Below are 20,683 nucleotides of genomic sequence, written 5' to 3' on the forward strand. Positions count from 1 at the left end.
CCTCTAATGGTTATAAATCCACATGGGCCATATAAACTGGAACCACAACCATAACGGATAAACACTTTGTGGAATTTTTCTTGTTCAAATGTAACTGGTGAATTTGACTGACAAGTCACAGAAAATGACTTTTTATACTTTTAATTTTAATTAGATTCAGCTATACTACAGATAACGGCTAATTGGTCAATTGGGGTGAGAGCTTTCAACGATCACGTAAACGACGGTGCGCAAACTAGCACGCATTCAGTCTCGAGCGCGTTCAGTGGGCTGCAGTCTGCATCGTACTTTCTCCTGACTGCATCGTACTTTCTCCTGACTGCATCATTGTTCCGGAGTAAGAGAACACAATGCCATTCAATAGAGAGAAACATTGATTACGCTCAAATCACTGAAACACATTGTTTCCAAAGAATGGGGAAATAATGTGGCAAACAAACTGATGGGGGTTTGTTTCAGAGTGCACACAGCACTGCACGTACTGCAACGGAAGAAACACCACTGGAAAAATAAAAAGGTTTTACCACTCCACAGAGGAGACGACAAAATGCGAGACAGAAAAATTTGAAGTGTGAGAGGGGAGAGAAAATGAAGCGGTGATTGTTTTATTTCTTTGTTTGCGGGAAAGCAAGAAACCAAACAACATAATTATCTTATGCTGGATTTCTTGATTACAGTTCACAGCTTTTCTAAGTTAATTATTTGTGGAGGAGACATGCAAGACTAGGAAAGACTTTGTACCAATTATGAAAGTCCAACTAGATGTGAAATGCATTTAGAGGTGCAATCACTGCTTCTCTGATGGCATAAAATTACAGATGTTTTAGCTGTCAATTTGAATATATGTATGTCTGGGAAAATTCATTTTGCTTCTGCTGTGTGTGTTTGGGGAATGGGTGTGTGTCTATGTTTTAACATGAGGTCATTATGTAAAAATAAAAAACAGCAATAAATGGTTACACACTTAAATGCAGGTCTCTCTGAGCTCATCCAGAGTTGATTTCAGGTTTATGCATACAGATAAAATACATGCATGGAACTGGAAACAGGCCTTTGCACTAGACACACCCAAATAACGCACTACTGAAGGAAAAGTACGGAGGAAGGACAGAAGGGGGTGGTTTGCCAAAGAAGGGAAGAAATGTAAAAGAAAGAATGACTAACCAAGGTAAAATGAATACTGTATATTGTCTGAACAAATGGCATTTGTCGTCCTTAAGAAATGTGTCCCAACTTGTTGAGGTGGTTTCACACAAATTTTAAAGAGGGGGAGAGAGGGAGAGGCACACATAGAGAGAGAGAGAGAGAGAGAGAGCAGGGGGCAGAGAGAAAGAGATGGAGGAAAAGCCAGACAGAGACAGACAGACATAAATACATAAAGAGAGTTATTTGCAGTACGTAGGCGAATGTTATATCTCCGCCGTTGTTTTTATATTAACCCTCTTCATCTTGTTCGAGCAGTTTGGCAGCAAAGTGTTTTTTGTCGTCATCCTGAAACAACCTGGCCTGAATTAAAAAATACAGCAACAGGCGTGGCTCACGCCCCAAGACTGGCCGCAGAGAAACCGCAGGACAGGAGAGACGTGCGCACGACAGGGAGAGGAGGGAGCGACAGACTGTCAACAGGAGGACAGAAAGATGCCGAGGGCACACGCTGTGGGAAAGACCGCTACAGTGAGGGGGAAAGGACACACCCATGTGTAATGGGCTGCTCGGCTGAACTTCGCCACAGTGCAGTGTGCAACGCCGTGCCACATGGCAGTGGACTCCGGTCCACAGAGACCAGAGCAGCCCCTTTTCTAATCTATTCAATGCTATCGATCGAAGCCCCTTTTGGAATTGGAAAGTCAAAATCTCCCACGTTCCATGATACTAATTAACTGCTGCAGAAGGGGGACCGGAGTTCCCCGTTACTCAAGCAATGGGGGAAATGTTCCCCCAAATCCGGGTACAGCACGGCTGCAGCTCAGAGGGGTCTACAGTGTCCCTTTCAGCAGACTTAAAAAAAAAAAAAAAAAAAAAAAGCCTGAGTTTAGCCCAGCGAGGGTAGCCCAGGGACTGATCAGAACAGCACAGGCCGAATGAAAGGCAGCAACCTCTGAGCCTAAGGGAACCTGAACTGAAGAGTGCTGTAAACAATGCTTTCAGGACTGTGTGTATATGAAAGGGGTAAGATACTACCCACAAGGTGCAAGTGAAACACCGATGTGGAACATTCTATCGGTATACCCAAAGGTACAGGGCTGCTTAAACCACAGGCTTTTGTTTTTTTTTGGGAAAGCCCACACCAACATCAACGGTGCTTGGGAATCATAACTTTCGGCTTAGCTAAAGAATGTGAAATCAAACCGTTGCAGGTAGGCTCCTGTTAGTCACCCTGGATGACATTTGAAGTTAACCGGTGTCAGGCCAAGACATGAATGCCAACGAAAACACGTGTGGTTACCGTGATGCTGTACTACGCAAGAGGCAAAGATATAATTAAGGTTTGACCAGTACAAACAGCGCTTTCTCCTATCACAGTGACACACACGTAGGCTATTCAACAGCACGGTGGGGGAACTTAAGGACGCTTCCCCAGCAGCCGCGTAAAAAACTTGGAAGTGTTGAAAAATAAATGGTCGTACGGTTTAAATTAAGCAGAAAGTGCAATGTTACGTCATAACCAAACGTCCAGTGAAATGCATCCCAACTGGAAGCCCTTTACCCTCGTATAGGTTTTAAAACGCTCTGGCCTGTGCCTACCTTGTGTTGGTACTGTTCCAGAAGACAACGTGTCTCTTCGCCAATGCTGCGGAGACTACATGTAGCATAAAAACGGTCGTCCTCCAAGCTTTGGAAGTTCCAGGACACCAAAGCCAACCCATGACGCCTGTCGGACACTGTTTGTGGATGAGGAGCAGTCTCCGGTGGTCGTTTTGGTCGAAGTAGGGGGTTGGGTGAGTTAGAGACAGGTAAAATATACGGCAGAACGCCTTGGGGAATAATTTTTAAAAAAAGGTAGTCTAGTCCATCCAGTCCCGATCAACGGTTAATTCATGCACGCCATCTATTTTCATCAGTAGATCCAATGTAGGTTGCGTGCGCTAAACACGGCTGCAGAGTGCGTGACACTGAAAATGTGTAAAGATCCAAATAAATCCAAAAAAAGTTCCAGTGGTGTGTGTTTGTTGCCTCCGTCAAAACCTCTTTCCCTACCGTTTGTTAAACTGGCTATAGGCTAGGCCTAATTACGTCGTCCGTAAAACGAAACACAATTTTGTATTTAAACAAAACTTAAATAATTTTATTTTTTAGTTTAAGTAGCCTGTATCGTGCACATTCTCAATTCATATTTCTTTCGGTTTTAAAATCAAATAATCTGAGCCACTGGTTGCACGCGACCTATAAATATGTAGATTTACAATATATAAATATACTATAGTTTATATCCTACTATTTACGACGATCCATGCAAGCAGATAATGTACTGTAGAGCGAGTAACTTTGTAGGACTTGAGGGAAAGCTTTAGAAGAGGAGAAAAAAGAGAGGGAGGGACCATCGAACTTTAAACGAATCACAGACGAAGATGGGCGGTATTAACATTGTTTAGTTCTCAAAGGTGTGTAAATTCCTTCAAACGGCGTTTTACATTTAGGAAGGAAGTGCATTATACAGAGAACACACTGAATTCACTACTTTTAGTTGCTACTTGTGATTGTTTTCTTTTCTTTACATACGTCGACCATTGAAGTGTTTTCCAACTGTAAAGCATGCATTTTTTTCTGGCGACTTCTGTACCCGCAGTAAACGAATGATTGCTCAGTAGCCTATTCCTCAAATTGTTCATAATCAGGATATTATGTCTGTCTTACCATATAATGAACCATAGTTTTAAATTCAAAATGGGCGGCCTTTGCAAAGCGATTAGCGAGAATGCGAAGCGGCGACATTTAAAAATATTTTTTCTTGACTTCGTGGATAGTGGTACAGTTACGGTAAGGCCTAGATCTGAGGCTCTCTCCTGAGTAGCCTACGGCAGTTCTCAGGCCCAGGCATTATTTTTTATGATGAAGTGGATGCTACTGGGCATAGTGTCAAAGGTAAAACAAATAATTAAATACTAGACTCTTCAATTTTCACATAATTTCCCAAAAGAATTTAACCACTGTCGAGGAAAACAAAATCCGAGTGCGCCTCGCTGTCATTATTCAATATTGTTCTTTATTCACGTGCAGACTACACCGCGCCGTTCCGGCTGTCACACTTAATTGTATCATTTTGCCTAGCCAGGAAAAAAACTTGAAACACCTATCCAGAAAAATTAACATTAAATACTTATTTGCATGCTGTGTGTTGCTCCCACGGCCCATTTGCAGTCCCATAGTTTAAAGCTAGAATTGCATTGTTTCTAAATGTCACCGTTTGTTTTTATTACCTCGCATCAACGAGCCATTGCTAAAGTGGGGAAAGCTTCTTCCTTATATTCTTTTATATTTGGTTTGTCAGTTATATTTTTTTCTCATCAATTTCCCCTTTGCATTTTGTCCTATTCAGCTGCCTCTCTGCTTATTGCCAGGGCTGCATAGCCAATTATATGTTTCCTATGTTGTGTGTGTGTGTGTGTGTGTGTGTGAATTAATTTACCTTCTTGCAGACAGGGGTCTCGGGGGACTTTGTAGTGGCAGTAATCACTGTTGCCACCATGGGTGAGAGCAGTAGGCGGTCCTGTGTTATTATCTGCATATGTGTGTATGTGTGTGTGTGTGTGTGTGAGAGAGAGAGAGAGATTACAGGAGTGTGATGTACAGAAAATGAGGCAACTCTCCAATACAAGGACACCATCGCTCATTTGAACGGCAGTACACCTTTAGGATTATTAGCCCTGGAAATGCGTTGTTTTGGGCCCTTTCCACGGGGTAAGTGCACCTCTCCCTGACAGCCCACCCCCATTAGTCCTTTCCTCTGCCATACGTGAATAATTTTGACATGATTTTTTTTCTTGGATTTTTGCTGAGTTTAATTTGTCCCGCCAGAGCTTCCACAATTCAATGAAACCGTCCGCAGAGAATGTGTCTCCAATGGCACAGGATATAATCACTTTACAAGTCAAAATGCCTGTCCTCTTGTGGTTCTCATTGTTAAATCTGAAACAAAACCGTGGGACTGAACTACAGCGAAGTAACCTGTAGCCATTCTGCGGGTTAATGCAATGACAGCAGCACAGTAACCAGGAGAGCCGTTCGATGGATTAATACAATGACTGCAGTTTAGCGGAATGCTATTAGAGATAACCGCAGTTCTCAAAAGCCTGAGGCTTCCTGTCAAAGTGGGCCTCCCGCTTCTCGCTGGCTAACAGATGAATTGAACTCATGCAGTCAGAAACAAAGGACTGCAATGAAGGACCACTGTATGAGAGTTTGTGATGAGTAGAAATGTGGCACCTTTTGTACGTGCCGTACATAATTTTCTGTTTTCCTTTTTTTGTTTTTAACATTTTTTAAAATCTTCAGTCATGTGTCTTTCTTTGTCATCACTATGCCTCCTGCATTAATTCAAGGAGTACTGCAGCCAATGTACATGCTCTCCTTTGATTCTCTCACCTGTGGGCAGGTGACTATTTTACACCCTGTGGACCACACAGAACTACAGGAGAGCTTGCACTGACTGGAAGAGAGTATCTCTCACTGACAACAACCGCTACACTGTGTGTCTTTTGCCTTGTGAGTGGTTCAGAGGATCTAATCCAAGGAACCTTGGCTGACTTAAACCCAACCCCACTCCTGGTTGGATGAGAGCAATGCTCCTGGTCATAGTCATCGAATTACACATTTGAGCCCTAAGCATACAGCTGTAGTGTCCAAACATGTTGTGAGTGTGTTTACTGACTGAGCCACTTTGGATTTCCCAATTTTTTTGGTAATTTAACAAAGGTTTTATATGCTGTTAGCCATGTCGCTCAAGTAATATTAGGCTGAGTGAGTATTAGGGGGGCAAGCTTGACACACGGGCCTGTTCAGACAGACAGACGGACAGACAGACAGACAGACAAAGGCCTCTTGTAAACTACAACATGATTTAAGTGAATCCATCCAAAATCCAAGTTATTATCCCCCCTCCCTTTCCCACCTTTCTCTTCACAAATCCCTCAACCCTATCAGTGTCACTTATGACCCTCTCCCTCCCCATTTCTGCCTTGCTCTCCCTCTCCTTCGGTCCCTGTTGTACAGTGTATGTCAGGGGAACGTTAATCCTGTTATCTGTACAGACACAGGCCGACACCAAGCCACTCACTGCACCATAATCAACTACCCTGTACACAGGCACTCACATTCGCTCTGTCGCTCTCTGACTTTTATGCTTTCTCTCTTTCTTTTTCTCCCTCCTCCTTTCTTTCACCTTTTCCATCTCACTCCATGTCTCCCGCCCCTCACACTTATTTTCATTTACTTCATTCTCTTTTCCCCTTTCTGTCACTCTTTTATCACTCACCTTGCCTGTCATTTTCTCTCACTCTGTTGCCTTGTTTGTACGCTGATTAACTCTGTTCATTCCTGTGCTGTTCGCTCTTTATCACTCTGAATCACTGCCTGCCATTTTGTCATTCTCATCCCCATCACCATTGCATCTGTTCCGCACAGTCCGTCTCTGCCTCACTTTTGAATTGAAATGCGTCAAATGCAAATGCAAATTCGAATCTAAATTCAATTTCACTTCACAGGCCTGACGAGTTCAAGTTAGCACACTCACTCTCCTTTCGCTGGAACTTACAGTGCATTAATGGCACATGGAAAGGGTGCATAATATGCACTTAAAATTAATAAAATGAACTAGCATGAACAATTACCTGTTGCGTCTGCACATGAAGCGTTATTAACTCCTCCACACACAGAAACCAGACTCCCCTCCCGTCTCTTTTTTTTTACAGTTTCAGTGTGTTTTTTTGTGTAAGTACCTCCCTCCCTCTCTGCCCCATAATTACAGTTCTGGAGTCAAGCAGCGACTGTAAACGCTTCTCTGTTTTGCTCCAAATTTCTCTCCCTCTCCCACCAAGCAAATTACCCATTGGTTACTATAGAGACATGTTTGTGAAATGCATTTGCCTTTTGTTATACCTCTCTCCCTCTGCCCTCTCTCACTCCTTCTTTTTCTTCCGTTTTGTGCCTCTCTTTGCCCTTGGTCTGAACAACACATTTTCTCTCTTTCGGTCTCTCATTTTCTCTCTCTCTCCCTGTTTTTTTTTAACCTGCTGCTTTGTTGCTCTACTACTCCTCTCTATGCCCAATTTTTCCTAAAATCCCAACATATTTCAGGTTAAATTAAATTACAGTGTTTGCATAATGAAATAGTCAAATTCTGTTTGTTGTTCTCTTTGTTTATATGTTTACATATTACTTCCCAATAATATTCGTTTTGTGCGTTGTATTAAATGAGAGCAGGAGGAACGTGTGGCTTATTGTAATAAATGGTTGCTCAGCATCATTATATTTGTAAGAGCATTTTTGTGGGTTCCGAACAGAGATGAAGACAAAAGGCTCCATTGTTTCTTAACAACAGAAAAAGGGTACGATAATGCGCTTTTTGCAAACAACTGTGCCTTAATGTACAATAAGGACAGATGATACATCCTCATTATATTGGTGATTTATATCCAGATCTTCCAATGCAACCCTCAAATTACACCGTCCCTGTCCATCTTCTCTAATCTGGAGGTCATTTTTCCTGTCTCTGTCTTCATATTTTATCATATCCAATCCAAAGTTTTCTCATTTCCCTATTTTTTGCATCCTTCATTCTTTTTATCCCTCTCCCTCTCTCCCTCTCTTCTCTCTCAGTACGCTTTTAACGATTAGTGTTCCCTGATTGTTCTGCTGCTCGGAACAACAGAGTCAACATGAGGGCTGCTGTAAATATTCATATCTCCTTCTGTTGCCTTTCTGTGTCTCCATGTGTCTCTCGCCCTCAAATTCAAATTCAAACGGTCTTTATTGACATGACAGGAAGGCTCCACTGTTGCCAGGGCTGTTCAAGTGATACAATAGAGGGAGAATGGTATATAGCACCATGACAGCAATGACATCATGTATACTGTACCACTCTACTTCTGTCCTGCAGATCTCGGTGCATTTCTACCCTCTTCATTTCTACCCAAACCCTGTTGACAGCTTTTCGACTAAGCCCCACCCCCACTGACCCTCCCACTCTGACCATGTTCTGCCCTCTCTTTCACCATGATTATTTTTCCTGGAAAAGAAACGAAATATATCCAAGCCTATTGATTTAAGAGGAAAAGCAGACTTTAAGTGACAAGTGATAGAGAGAGAGAGAGAGAGAGAGATAAACAGAGTGACAGAGAGAGTGTGTGTGTGTGTTTGTATGTTGGGCGGTGGGGGTTGGACAGGAGGTGGAGGTTATGATGGCTAGGAACTAAAAGGTAAGTAATTGTTCCCTAGAGGGACATCAAACACTACTGGACCAGCAGGAAGATTATGGGATAGCGATGAAAATGCAGATTTTTTTGTCAATAATGTCTTTCCATCAACAATTTTTTAAATAAGTCATTACCATGGCATGAGATATCAGTATAGAGTTTCCCCCTGCTTACTCCCCAGACTATATCTGTAAAATTAAATAATAAATAGGTTTAATTAAAATGAAAATGTGCCATGTTTTCCGGTAATCCTTGTTTGTGTTCTTTAATTAGGCTTTTCTCCGCTTACTTTATTAATTGGTTGCAAATATGTAAATAAAGTTGACATTGTGTTGAAACTGTAGTAGACTGCTAAGCATAATACATTCCAAACAGAAAGGTAGTCTGAGGTAAAATCATGGGTAATCAGTAAGCTTACTTAGGCACTGCTGAGGTACCCAATAATATTTGTCTGTTCATTTTTCTCTTTCTCTATCAGCCCGTGACTGCCTGAAAGTCCATATATCTGTCTGTTCTCCCTCCCCACATCTCTCTTTGGTCCTCATTAGCAACATGGGGGAAAAGCGATATCTTTCTAATGATTACCTTTTCTTCTCCTCCCCCACTCCTTTGCTCTCTTTTCAGTAAATGAGGAAAAGTGATATCTTTCTCTAATGACCGGCGTGAATAATTACAGTCTAAATAAAGGTTTCATTTAGTGTAGGAAAATCTCTCTATGTCTGTCTTTCATCTACCCCCCCCCCCCCCCATCTCGTCTCAACCTCTTTTTTTTTTACCATGTCTCCTGTCTCCTCGGTTCAGATAGTCCTGCTTTTTTTTGTTTCTTCATCTTGGTTTTCTATTTGGCTCTTTGCCTTTCATGTTTCTTTTTTCTCATTGCCTTCCCTTTTCAAGAGGTGGTACCTGTTCGTTTTAATGGCACTGGTACTTTCAACAAGCTCTGCAGCCAAAAAATAGAAGAAATACCCTCTTATCATTTCAAGAGCCGAAAAAAGAAGAGAAGAGTAGAAGGGGAAATGTCAGTGGTTCAGGTTGAAGTCCATAGTCTGTTGGCCATTTGTTAATAATACATTGGAATGCTTTGTCACAAGCTGTCATTAAAAAAATAAATCAGAGTAATAAAAAGGAAATAAAGACATAAAAGCAGTATATGCACACGTAAAAACAACATGGGGTTGTACATCCTCCTTCAGATCTTCAAGTGCAGAAGCATAACACATGAAAATAAATACATTTTTCACATTAAAGTTCTAAAAAAATTCACTGTAATTGCATTTCAGTTCATTAGAACCGAAGCTCATTTCATGTACATTACGTCGGTAATAAAATTAGGGAGCTCAAGTGAGCGGTGTTCATTTCTTCTTTCCGGTGTTATGTGCCGCACAACAAGGGGGGGAGATAACCTAAAACCCGGCCGACCGGGGTCTTGGGCGATCTTAAGGGCCGTGCCGTGGCACATACTGTACCAGAACAAAAAACCTTCTGGTGATGAGAGGGGCTGTGAGGGAGGAAGAGACGGAGTGAGAACACGCCTCTCCACGCGTGCTTATTTTGTGCTTACGGACATTTTTTTTTTTCTTTTTCCATGGTCCTTCGGTCTTCCTTTCTTGTTCTGAGGAGCAGGACTTGAGTTATTAAAACGCCAACCTTTCCAACAAGAAGCAATAAATCAAAGTGCGTTCTGTGGGGGAAAGGGGGGAGGGAAGCGGGCAAAGAGAGGGAGGGAGATATGGAGAACAGAAGGCGTGGGGAAGCGGGAGAGCGGAAGGGGAGTAGATAGAAACACAAAAGAAGAAGATGAATGTGAGCGAGAGGACTCCTCAGTTATAAGAACACGCCTCTCCACGGTTACCTTCACCTCCTCCTTTCTCTCTCTCTCTCTCTTTCTCAAACACACACACATGCACACTCTCCTTTTTTCTGTCCATCCCTCACACGCCCATATACCGTCTATGGCATGACAAGTGTGTTGTCAGACCTCAACATAGTACAATTTTGAGTCAGCGCTCCAGTGATTTGGGGAACAGAAGCAGTAAACCCCTGTACTCACTCTCTCTCTCTCTCTCTTTCTCTCTCTTTCTCAGAAGGATGTAACATGCGGGGGCCTAATTCCCTGCCTCCCACAGCACTGTCTGCTCTATAGATTTACGCTCACAATGTACAGATGCAGTGGTCCGTGCACACGCGCATGTAGGCATGCAGTGACGGCGGCCACTGATCTGCGGGTGTGGGAAGGCCCACCAAGCCCGTGGAGGACGCCGGAGGAAGAGGGTCACAATCCTGGCCCAGGTTTCGCATTCATTGTCATTGATAGTTTGCCCGGAATACACAGCGGAGCATCGAATGAAGACTGCAGAGGGCAAAGCGTGCACATTTGTACATAATGAGAGACTCCCTCACAATATGCCAGTGAGGGAGGTAGACAAGACAGACAGGCGGGCAGAAAGTTTTGAAGGATAGCATGTGTAAAGGAGAGATACAATATACGAGGGGAGACAATCAAGGATGGACATAGAACGTGTCAGAAAGGGAGAGGGAGACAGAGAGAGAAAGCAGTTAGGTTAAATGCTTAAATGGTTTAGTCCTCACCTAAGTGGCTGTCTCTGCTAATCTCTTTCTCCCACTTTCTCTTCCTGCCTCTCCCTCATTTGTCTTTTACTGCCAGACGCAGGGAGAAAGACATCAATCAAGACACGTGCACTTGTGAGCAAATGGGCACGCACATGCACACACACATGCACACACACCAGGGCATATTAATACAAGACCGCACACATGCCTATGCACATATTTAGCACCAAATACCTAAATGCATACACATGCATACACACTCACACACACTCACACACACACACATAACAGAGAAACATGAAACACACCCAGTGCAAAAATAGGAAGGCATTGTTTTTGACACACAGGCACATTGTTTCTCTAACGACATGAGAAGTGTGGAAAGCGTGCTGTTGTAGTGTATATGTGTGTGTGTGTGTGGGTGTGCGCATGCGTGCATGTGTGTGTAAGTGTGCTTATGAATGTATGAATTATGTGTGTGAAATGTGTGTCTGTCTGTTATTAATGTGTAATGCAGTGTGTATTTTGTTTTCTCTCCCTCTATCCTAGTGGGAAATGAGGAGTCGTTTTGGGGAAATGGGGAGAATCGGAGAGCGTGAAAGAGAGATGGAGTGATAAAGGCCAACTCTCTTACCCTCTCCCCCTCGATGTTTCTCTCTCCCTCCCTTTCTCTCATTCGCTCAGTAACTCCCAGCATCTAAATTGCTATCAATTTAGTGTGAATTTCAATGTGTTGAATGTGTTAGTGCAGATGGTTAGAGGAATATCTCTAAAAGAGAGGCCAGGCAGTGCTTTGGCCTCAGACGTTTTGAAATTCCAAACGGAAAACTTAATCTTTGCCCTCGTACACAAAGCAAAGATGTGTTTTTCTAAATATCTGTCTCATTTTTAAAGAGCGCGACGTGCCAATTTCCGCAGCTTTGCAGGTTTGACGTGAAGTGGACACACCATCAACAGCGCTAACTGAGCACGCATGAATTATCTGCTGTGGGCTTGATCGAGGGGGGAATTTTCCGAGAGCTTTCTCTATGCACAAATCAATGGTGCTCACTTCTCACAAACAAGATGGCTTGTCCGTGTTAGTGGCGCTGGCGGGGCGCTCTACAGCAGGAACATATAGGACGGGAGGTTCGCTCTCATTAACCTGGGCAGTTTTTCCAGGTTTCACCGCAACACAAATTGCTGCTCCTCTTTGTGAGCTGTCAGCATCGGATCACGACGGTGTTGAAGAAATCTCTCACAGCGGGCGAGCTAATAGAGGGAGGCTCTGAAGTGTGGCTCACCAACAGCGCTCCTCAATCGGGCTCTTTTGAGAACGAGCCGGCTCGAATCCGCGGACGTTTACAGGGATTTATCACCTGTCTTTGATTTATACCGGAGACAACACAAACGCTACAGACATTGCACCGGTAACCACCGCGCCATAGCGAGAATATAGCACGTTTGCACTCACTTCCCTGTACGAAAACAAATGATTGTCATTTCCAGACTCAACCGACAAGTGATTGTTCTGCTTTACTCCTTGCTCCGCCACCCCCAGGAGCTACAATGCATTTTCCGGTGATGTACAACAACTTCCACTGAATATTATTTGTGGTGAATTAGGTCAAGTAATAAATCAAACTGTAATGGAGGTCCTTTGAAAGCAATGCAAACTTATGTGTGTGCGTGGGAGAGGGAAAGGTTGAGCAAGAGAAACAGCAAAACTGGGGATCATTTTCTTACTGTCTTTACGTCATGTTTTTAATTTGCGTGTATATGTACCAAATGATTAATGTTGTAGCAACAATAGCAACAGTTATTATATCATTATTTTATTATAAAGGTTTTCATTTTTTAATGTATACATTCATATACAACTTCTTGGCAAGAAATATAAATTTGTTGCATCAAAAAAAAAAAAAAAAAAATCAGAATGTGTCTTGAATTTATTTTTAAGCCACAAGAAATAATGAAATGGCCTTTTCTTCAGTATGGTCATTACACTTAAAAAGTAATACACATTTTTGGGTCATCATTCAGGTTCATTTCATTAGGAAAACTAGCCAAGTTTAACAGATCTAGTGTTTCAGTGGTTAAACTCTTAAAATGTTATTGACCCATATCCTGCTTGATTTTCTTACATGATGAATGATGACCAACAGGGGATGTTTTCAGCTTGATGGCACATGCCTGGGGCTTGTTTCACGAAAAAATATGATGTACAAGCGAAGTTTTCCATCTCTGTTCTTGGAGCACAAAAAAAAAACAAAAAAACTTCAGTTTCACCAACGCACCACACAAAACTCCATTGCTATTCCCCAGCCTCCCATTGTTTCAATGGCAACGTGTTCGCTCTTAACACGTGAACATTCTATTCACAAACAATACAGTATGAACAGATTTTTGAACATTGCTAACCGATAGCTATAAACAACACAGTCTATCGGTCAATAACCATGGCAATTCATAAACACATATTTCAAATTAAATGCCATGGTTGCTTTTGAGGTATGCTTTTTGAGGTCTCGTCTGCGGATGTAACACCCAGTTCTAATCAGAGTTCTGGTGCTGAGATCTCCAGCATGTGTGTCCATCGATGGGCATCTCAGTCTCCAGACCTGAACTGATCAAAAAATATGTGTGGTTTGATCAGTCCGTAAGCACAGCCTGGAGGGTCATGGAACCTTCTCTGTGGAAGAATGGCCAAGGATCCCCACAATATTTTCACCAATCTCATGAAACGCTAACAATGAGGACTCATCCATGTAAATTTGACAGTGCACAAACCACCAAAAACACAAATGTAAGGGATGTCATATTGACCCTCGTCTTCTCAGTTATGCAAGGGCACCCATATCATTAGTTATTCTCAATCTACTACTATTAATCTAAAATTTTAATTGACCAACACCGCAGTCAGCAAATTACCAGCAGTACTGTATACTGCATGTGCATTTTTTGAATGTTGTTACATTTGTGTTTAACGGTTATTATTAAACTGAACAGTTTTTGCGAAGGCTGCATATTCTCAGCTTGGATTTTGGCAGTGTACTATGCAGGAAATGTCACATGGTTCTGATTCAAAACATAAGGACAAACAGCACTCATGAGAGGAAGTAAATTACTGGTTATTAGTGAGGCACTAACACAGAAAATATGAAGGTATTTAATGAGGCCTGAACTGTAAGCAAATGAAACTTTTTGGAGAGTTGGGGAAATTAGCAGTTTTTTTGTGAGGCAAATAAGATAATAAAAAACTATGCCATTCTAATACTGGCAGGTGGTAAATTCAGCCAATTTGAAAGAAAAGAAAGATGGAAAGAACAATACTCAGCAAAGCAGAAATGAAGAGATGAAGTGTTAACCTACTGGCAGACAATGATCTCTTGGGACACGAGAGACTGTATGAAGAAATGATGGATTGAAGATAAATGAAAAGTGACTACGGCACCATTATGCCTTTCGTTTGCTAGCAGATCCTTCCCCTGAAAATACAGTAAGAACGGTGAAAGAGGGATCGTTGTTTTCCTCCGCATTTGTAGTAATCCTATTTGCATCATTTCTGGTTACGTGGGACTTCTCCACATCCCCTTCAGCAAAACATCTGTGTACAGTCTGTGTGTGGCAGAGAGATCTGTGACGCAACCCACAAACCAATTTAAAAAGATAGAATTTGATGACTCCATTTACTTCATGACATTTTTCAAATGGCAGCCCCAATCAAAACAATCTTCCTGGGTTTGTTTGGTTTGGAAGATGAGGGGTGGCCTCAGAGAGGAACGCATCGGGTAAATGCGGAAGTGCTACAGCCAGAGAAATGGGGGTGGGCGGGAGGGGGTGGGGGGTGAGACAGTTGTGTTGAGACAATAAAAATAATGCTGACACTGTATGAACAGACACACTGGGTCTTAATAAGGAGGAAGGGAGAGAGAGAGAGAGCAAGAAATGGAGGGGGGGGGGGATAAAATCACCACCCACCACTCCCCAGAATATGGGGGAAGCTAGTGGTCATGGAAGTGATAGCAGGAAAGATAGTTGAAAGATAAGGGATGAGAAAAAAGTGACAATTTTTTCCAAGAAGGTAAGCTGGTCCTAAAAGTGTATCAGCCGAACGGATATGGCCATTATTCAGCGAGATTAAAATGGAGGGAAGGAGCAGAGGAGGTGCGAGGGATGGCAAAGATGGGGCGAATGGCGAGACGGACGCGTCGGCCGAAATATATACACAGAGTATATATATAGAGACAGAGACGTCGAGAGAGGGAGGAAGAGGAAGACGACGAGGCACGAGCTGGGATGATGGATGCCACGATCCGGTTCTGTGCCCCTTAACGAAGACTCTAATTAGTGTTTGTGTAATTCCACACTGTCTCCGCTGCCTGCTCATCTTAATTAACTCCATTCATCTTCCCCTCCCTCCGTCCCTCCCTCTCCCTCTGCCCTCCTAAAATAACACGCTGACTGACTGCGCCCCACCTGGACTAGACCTGCTTTTATATATACCCCACCCTGCTAACCCCCCACTCCGCCCCCCCCCCCATGAGTGAGTGAGTTCATCAGCCTGCTTTTCACTGAATACCTCCTTACTCACTGGTGAAAAAAGGGCCACACATATATATTAACTGAAGGAATAGTTTACTACACGTGCATTGGTAAACCCAGATTGATAGTAACCATACATTATGAGTACTCTGTCACATATTTATACAACGTACTTGACAAAACCTTTAAGAGATGTATTAGCAAAGAGCGTAAAGGGTGCAATCCAGAGGTGTTTTACAATTTCAGGCCTCTTAATTTCCTGTTCTCCCCCGTAAAGCCACTTGAGAATGAAATTAAGTCCCCCGTTTCCAGAGTGGTCTCTCTGGAATTGTCTGGATCACCGAGCTCGGTGAACTTAGCGTTAGAAGCAGAACGCTTGTATTTAGGAAATTACCTCCACGGAACGAAAGGAAACAAACTCACCCACGGAAAATGGGCCTTTTCAGAACCTGCAGATGAAGGTCGCCGTGTCATCTCATTCTGATCACGTTGGCCGGCGTCCAACTTTATTTTATTTATTTATTTATTTATTTATTTATTCAATGTATTTGACAGGGACAATGTACAATTTTGTAACATAAATTTCAGCAATAGAAATTTGATGCATGGTACCAGATATAGCTAAGAGCTCATTTTCATCTGCGGTCCCCGAACGATAGTTAAGTGGATGCATAACCTCGGGTTCGGGGGATTCTGTACCGCTTCTGGTCTGTGTGTCTAGCAGGCCTCTTTAACATCGTTGGCGGGGTGGACTTCCAGGTGTTCAACGGGCTTTGAAGAATAAAGCTCCATCCATAAATGTCTGCCGATGACCTTTCCCCCACGTGTGCCACTCTGACTTCATCACCCCATTGAAATGTCAGCGTTGATGGCTTCCCAAGAAACTCTGTCATCCAAGGATGGGCTCTCTCTCCCAAAGGGAAAACCACTGCTATTCCGCTATGCTACACAGAGGTTGGGCGTCGGAAAAAAAAATGCTGAAGAAAACTCCAGTGGTAAATATACATGCTAATGCATACACAGAATGTGCATGATAATGATAGTACACATATGCAGTATGAGGACATTTGAAATGCAGAGGACACTGCAAATGTCACAACAGTGCAGATTCTAATAACACATGCAATCCCTGACCATGGTAGAGCGGTGTATAGAGACAGACATACGGACCACAGCAGAACGCCCTCAGCCTGGTACAGCACTGGTCAAGGACAGACACACAGACAGCAGCAAAATGGTTTCAGGCTGCTGGCGGTCCTACAGCCCACTTCAGAAAAATATTTAGTGAGCCTTTTTGCTCAGTTGTGTCTTTGATAGGGAAATTAGAATTAAATACCTGTTTAATTGCCTGTTCAGGGAGTTGGAAGCCAATGGTTGCTGCTCATCCACTGTGAGGTGCTTAATCAAAATTCGTAATTTCAAATTTTCACAAACATGGCTCCCTTTGGAAATTACTGCAAGACTAAACTGAACAGTCTAGTTTGCAGCAATGATAATTTTGCACACTGACGTAAGCACAGTTCCCCCCGTTACCACCGAACGGGTGTATTAGAACACAGCCCACATGTACTCAGCAAAATATTACAGTTTTTAATATTCCCCTGAAGTAGTATACACATCTCAAAGGAGGACTGAAACGCCATCAGCAGATCGTGTCTGAGTCTGAGATTGTGAGATTGAGTCTGCTGAATAAAATGACAAGTAATCCTACTAACTCCTACCAACGAACTACAGATTTGAGATACAAGAGACTCTGTTTTTGTACGTTGCGAAAAACATGGGGAGTCTGGAATCGAAACTAAATATTTACCATCAGCATTCCTTGTTTACAAGTGCCTTGCTTGTTGAGCTGAGACTTGCTATAATTATAATTTTTTCTGCTCACAACTGATGGGTTGTTATGTTGTTCGCTAACCACAAATAGCCTAGGCATGGGGTTCTCTACTAAGTGAAAGAATTAAGATTTTAAAAATTAAATAATTGCGCAAGTACGCGAAGAAAAAGAGAAAACGGCTCGCGCGTTCTGAACGATCGGGGCAGCTGAACATGACTTCACAAAAAGAGAGGACAACCTGAGTGCAAGAGCGCTAGAGTCCGCCGTTGCAGGGAAAGGATTGATTGGCTGAAGAACGTAAGAAAAAAAGGCCACCGTATCGTGTTGTTCTGTCCATCAGTCTTTCAGGTCCAGGCGTCGCCAATTAAACGAAATGACCAATCGGGTGGTAACTGCGGCCCGCCTGCCGAAACGCAGGGGAGCAGAATGCAGCGCAATCACACGCATTAAAAGTAAGACATTTCCTTTGTGGCCCAATTACAATCTGGTGACACAAAGAGGCTGGAGAAGCATTGGATTGCGGCCGGTCAGAGCTCACCTGGTGGCCATAACGACGGAATGTGTGGCAGTCTAGGGAAAACGTCTCATATGATAAAATTAGACTTTTGTAAGTTTAGGTAAAAAAAAAAAGTTAGGGTAGAAACTACATATTTTCTCTACCAAAGAACTGTGTTTTTTTTAAACACAAGGAGCAGGCCTTCATCATCACCACTGCTTTTGTCATTTATATTCTCACCATTAAATTGTTCACTGTCACTGAAAATGGGATATTATAATTGTTTACTAGCTCCTTGGCAACCCTTGTAATACAGAAAATCGAGTCTTGTTACCCGTTTAAAGCTCTTCTAACACACATGAGCAATTCTAGCAACAGCAGAGAGTAAATGATTGCATTTAAAGCAATCCTCTCTTCCAAGAAACAGGAATCCTGTACAGCAAAATGGTTAGTGTAAAATTGACTCTGGTAGAATAGATTTTTTAGTACACTGAACACCATTTATAAACTGAGTGCCCTTTACACAGCTGGGCTCATATATAAACAATTCAATGAGAACTGAATTATCCCTGAAGATTTCACTGTATAAGGACAATGTTCATTCCTTCAATATATCGCATAGTTTTAAAAAAAATTATTAGAGCATCAGTCTACAGCACATGCAGTGGTAATTAACCTATACGACCTTCAAGGTCCTTGCATTAAATGAATGTTATGTCTGTATGTGCATGCAGGACAAAGTAGCACACGCTACCATAAGTAGGACCTTATTAAAGTCACGCTTTTGTGAATCAACATAAACATGAAATGAAGTGCTTCTATAAAAATGATGAAAGCTTTCCCCCCAAAATACAAAAAATAAAATAAAAAACTATGGCTTTTATGACCAACAAGGTCAAAAATCTCCTTCTTGACCAGACTTTCAATTCATTTTTGCCTGGAGCCAGAAATTAGTCCCAGTTGCTTCCCGCGGGTTTTTGTAGACCGTCGCACTAATGCGTCACTGAGCAAATCCTGAGATGAAAGTGCCAGGTAGTCTCACAGTCCGCGAAACACATTATGGGATGTTTGCAGGGCTGTGTAGCATTCAGTCCTGGAGCTTTCTGTTCCTTCCAATCCTGACAAAAGCTCTTAATTATTTCATTTGGCCAATCTGTTGCCTGAAATGGAACCCAGAGCGATACGGAGACCTATAAACCCTGCAGTGCTGTGGCAAGGGGGATCAGCTCTTGGAACTGCCCCCTCCCTCTCAGGGTATTTTTAAAAATATGAGATAACTTAATGGCCTTCTTCTCTTTTAAGCGGTGGCTAAACAGGCTAATGCCCCATGTGACGCATCGCTCTGATGCCTGTTGTGACATTTACGTTCTTCCCCGAGGCTCTAGAATCTCCACTCCTCCAAAAAAATCCTCAGCTCTCCTGGAGCACAGCGGCCGCCCGCCTCATACCTCACACATACCACTTTATTACAGCGAACTTTTGACCCCAAGGCTTATGGAAGACATTTAAAAAGATCTATAATGTGGACGGTGGCGCGACGAGGGCCCCGGGTCTCCGGGCTTAACACTGTTTGGTGATGGAAACCCGACGCGAGAAACGCTCGATCCCGATTGGTTCAAATTCAAGTTCCGGAAGCCCGTCGGTTGAGAAACGCGACAGGTTCCGTTTGATGAATTGCACTCGTTCGATGTTATTATATTTATTCTTTCCTAAAACCGCCGTGGTAAGGGTATTCCAGGAGCCCCTCGAACATGGCCCAGCTCTCTGTCTCGCTGATTTATGTCACGCTGCCGGTGGAAAGGGCGGTGTAAGTGAACGGGGCCTCAGTCGATACAGACCGGGAATCCTCAATTGATCAGCGATCGCTGCTTTGTCAGTGAGATGAATAACTCAGCTGGTGTCATGCGCATTCCCGGCAGGAACCCTGATGAGGCAAACAAAATTCACCGGCATGTTGCTTCATCACCTCCGAAATCAAGGCTCGGGGTAATCAATGTAATCTCGTTTGGGGTGACGTCGCCGGCTAGCTGCGTCAGATGGGTACAGTGAGAGAAGAACGAGAACAAGACTGTCCGTTCGCTCGAGACTGCAAGACTGATCGATAGCCGACATCTCTGCGCACCAGATCGGTAGATATTGGTGATTTTGGTGAATCATTGACCACTGACAACTTTTTTGTTGTCAAAAACAGCCCCATTGCACTGAAGAAGTCTGGTGGTGAAAACAATGCGGGACACTGTAAAACATTGTGCATTACCAGCTCCTGCCTCATGTTTGTACAGTGTCTTTCCACACCTCATGAGGATTTCCAGGTGCATTACCAAAGTGAAATTCATGTAAAGAAACATAACACGCAGATTTTAGTAAAAGAAAACCTGTTAAAAGACTGTAGAATATGGGTGAGAGAGGATAGATTAAATGTCTTTTGAGAGGCTTCTGTCAAAACCACTTCATGGAGTAGTCCACAGACAATAATTATTTGAGCTTTCCCTGTGTGCTGCCCCCCCACCCCACACATACCCCATACCCTAACACTAATCCCCCTCCCTTCAACTTTGTTTCCCCCCCCTTGCCCCTCCTATGCAGTGCACACAAAAATAACGATTGTATTTATCTTTATCAGTCTTTCCATTTTCTCCTTCCCTCTCTTGTTTTCAGGCTCCCCCGCTCAATATTTCATGCTGTTGAGAGCATGGCTATTCTAGGCTTGCTCTCCCCCCCATCCTTAAAAAAAACCCTTTTTTTCTCTCTCTGCATCACTCTTTCTGTCTCATCCTCTCCCTCCATCTCTATAAATCTGCCGCTTTCTTTCCCTCCCTCCCATTGCACTCTTAATGCCGTGTGCCC

At 43.0% G+C, this 20,683-nt stretch overlaps 1 protein-coding gene and 1 long non-coding RNA gene across 3 annotated transcripts in view; one reads left to right on the plus strand and one right to left on the minus strand.

Moving 5' to 3' along the window:
• si:dkey-246i14.3 (ephrin A4) overlaps positions 1 to 3,519 on the minus strand; it is a 31,793-nt gene extending 28,274 nt beyond the window's left edge. For both annotated transcript variants that reach the window (XM_064354284.1, XM_064354275.1), the window contains exon 1: positions 2,746 to 3,519. In XM_064354284.1, coding sequence (XP_064210354.1) covers positions 2,746 to 2,867 — 122 coding nt within the window. In that variant the 5' untranslated portion in view covers positions 2,868 to 3,519. The remainder of the gene's footprint in view (positions 1 to 2,745) is intronic.
• On the plus strand, positions 1,059 to 3,048 carry LOC135265070 (uncharacterized). The gene is made up of 2 exons (XR_010332841.1): positions 1,059 to 1,168; positions 1,462 to 3,048. It is a non-coding gene; the product is annotated as an uncharacterized LOC135265070 (long non-coding RNA).
• Positions 3,520 to 20,683: the final 17,164 nt, after the last annotated feature.

The sequence above is a fragment of the Anguilla rostrata genome, chromosome 1 (genome assembly GCF_018555375.3).
Source record: "Anguilla rostrata isolate EN2019 chromosome 1, ASM1855537v3, whole genome shotgun sequence".
Classification (NCBI taxonomy): Eukaryota; Metazoa; Chordata; class Actinopteri; order Anguilliformes; family Anguillidae; genus Anguilla; species Anguilla rostrata.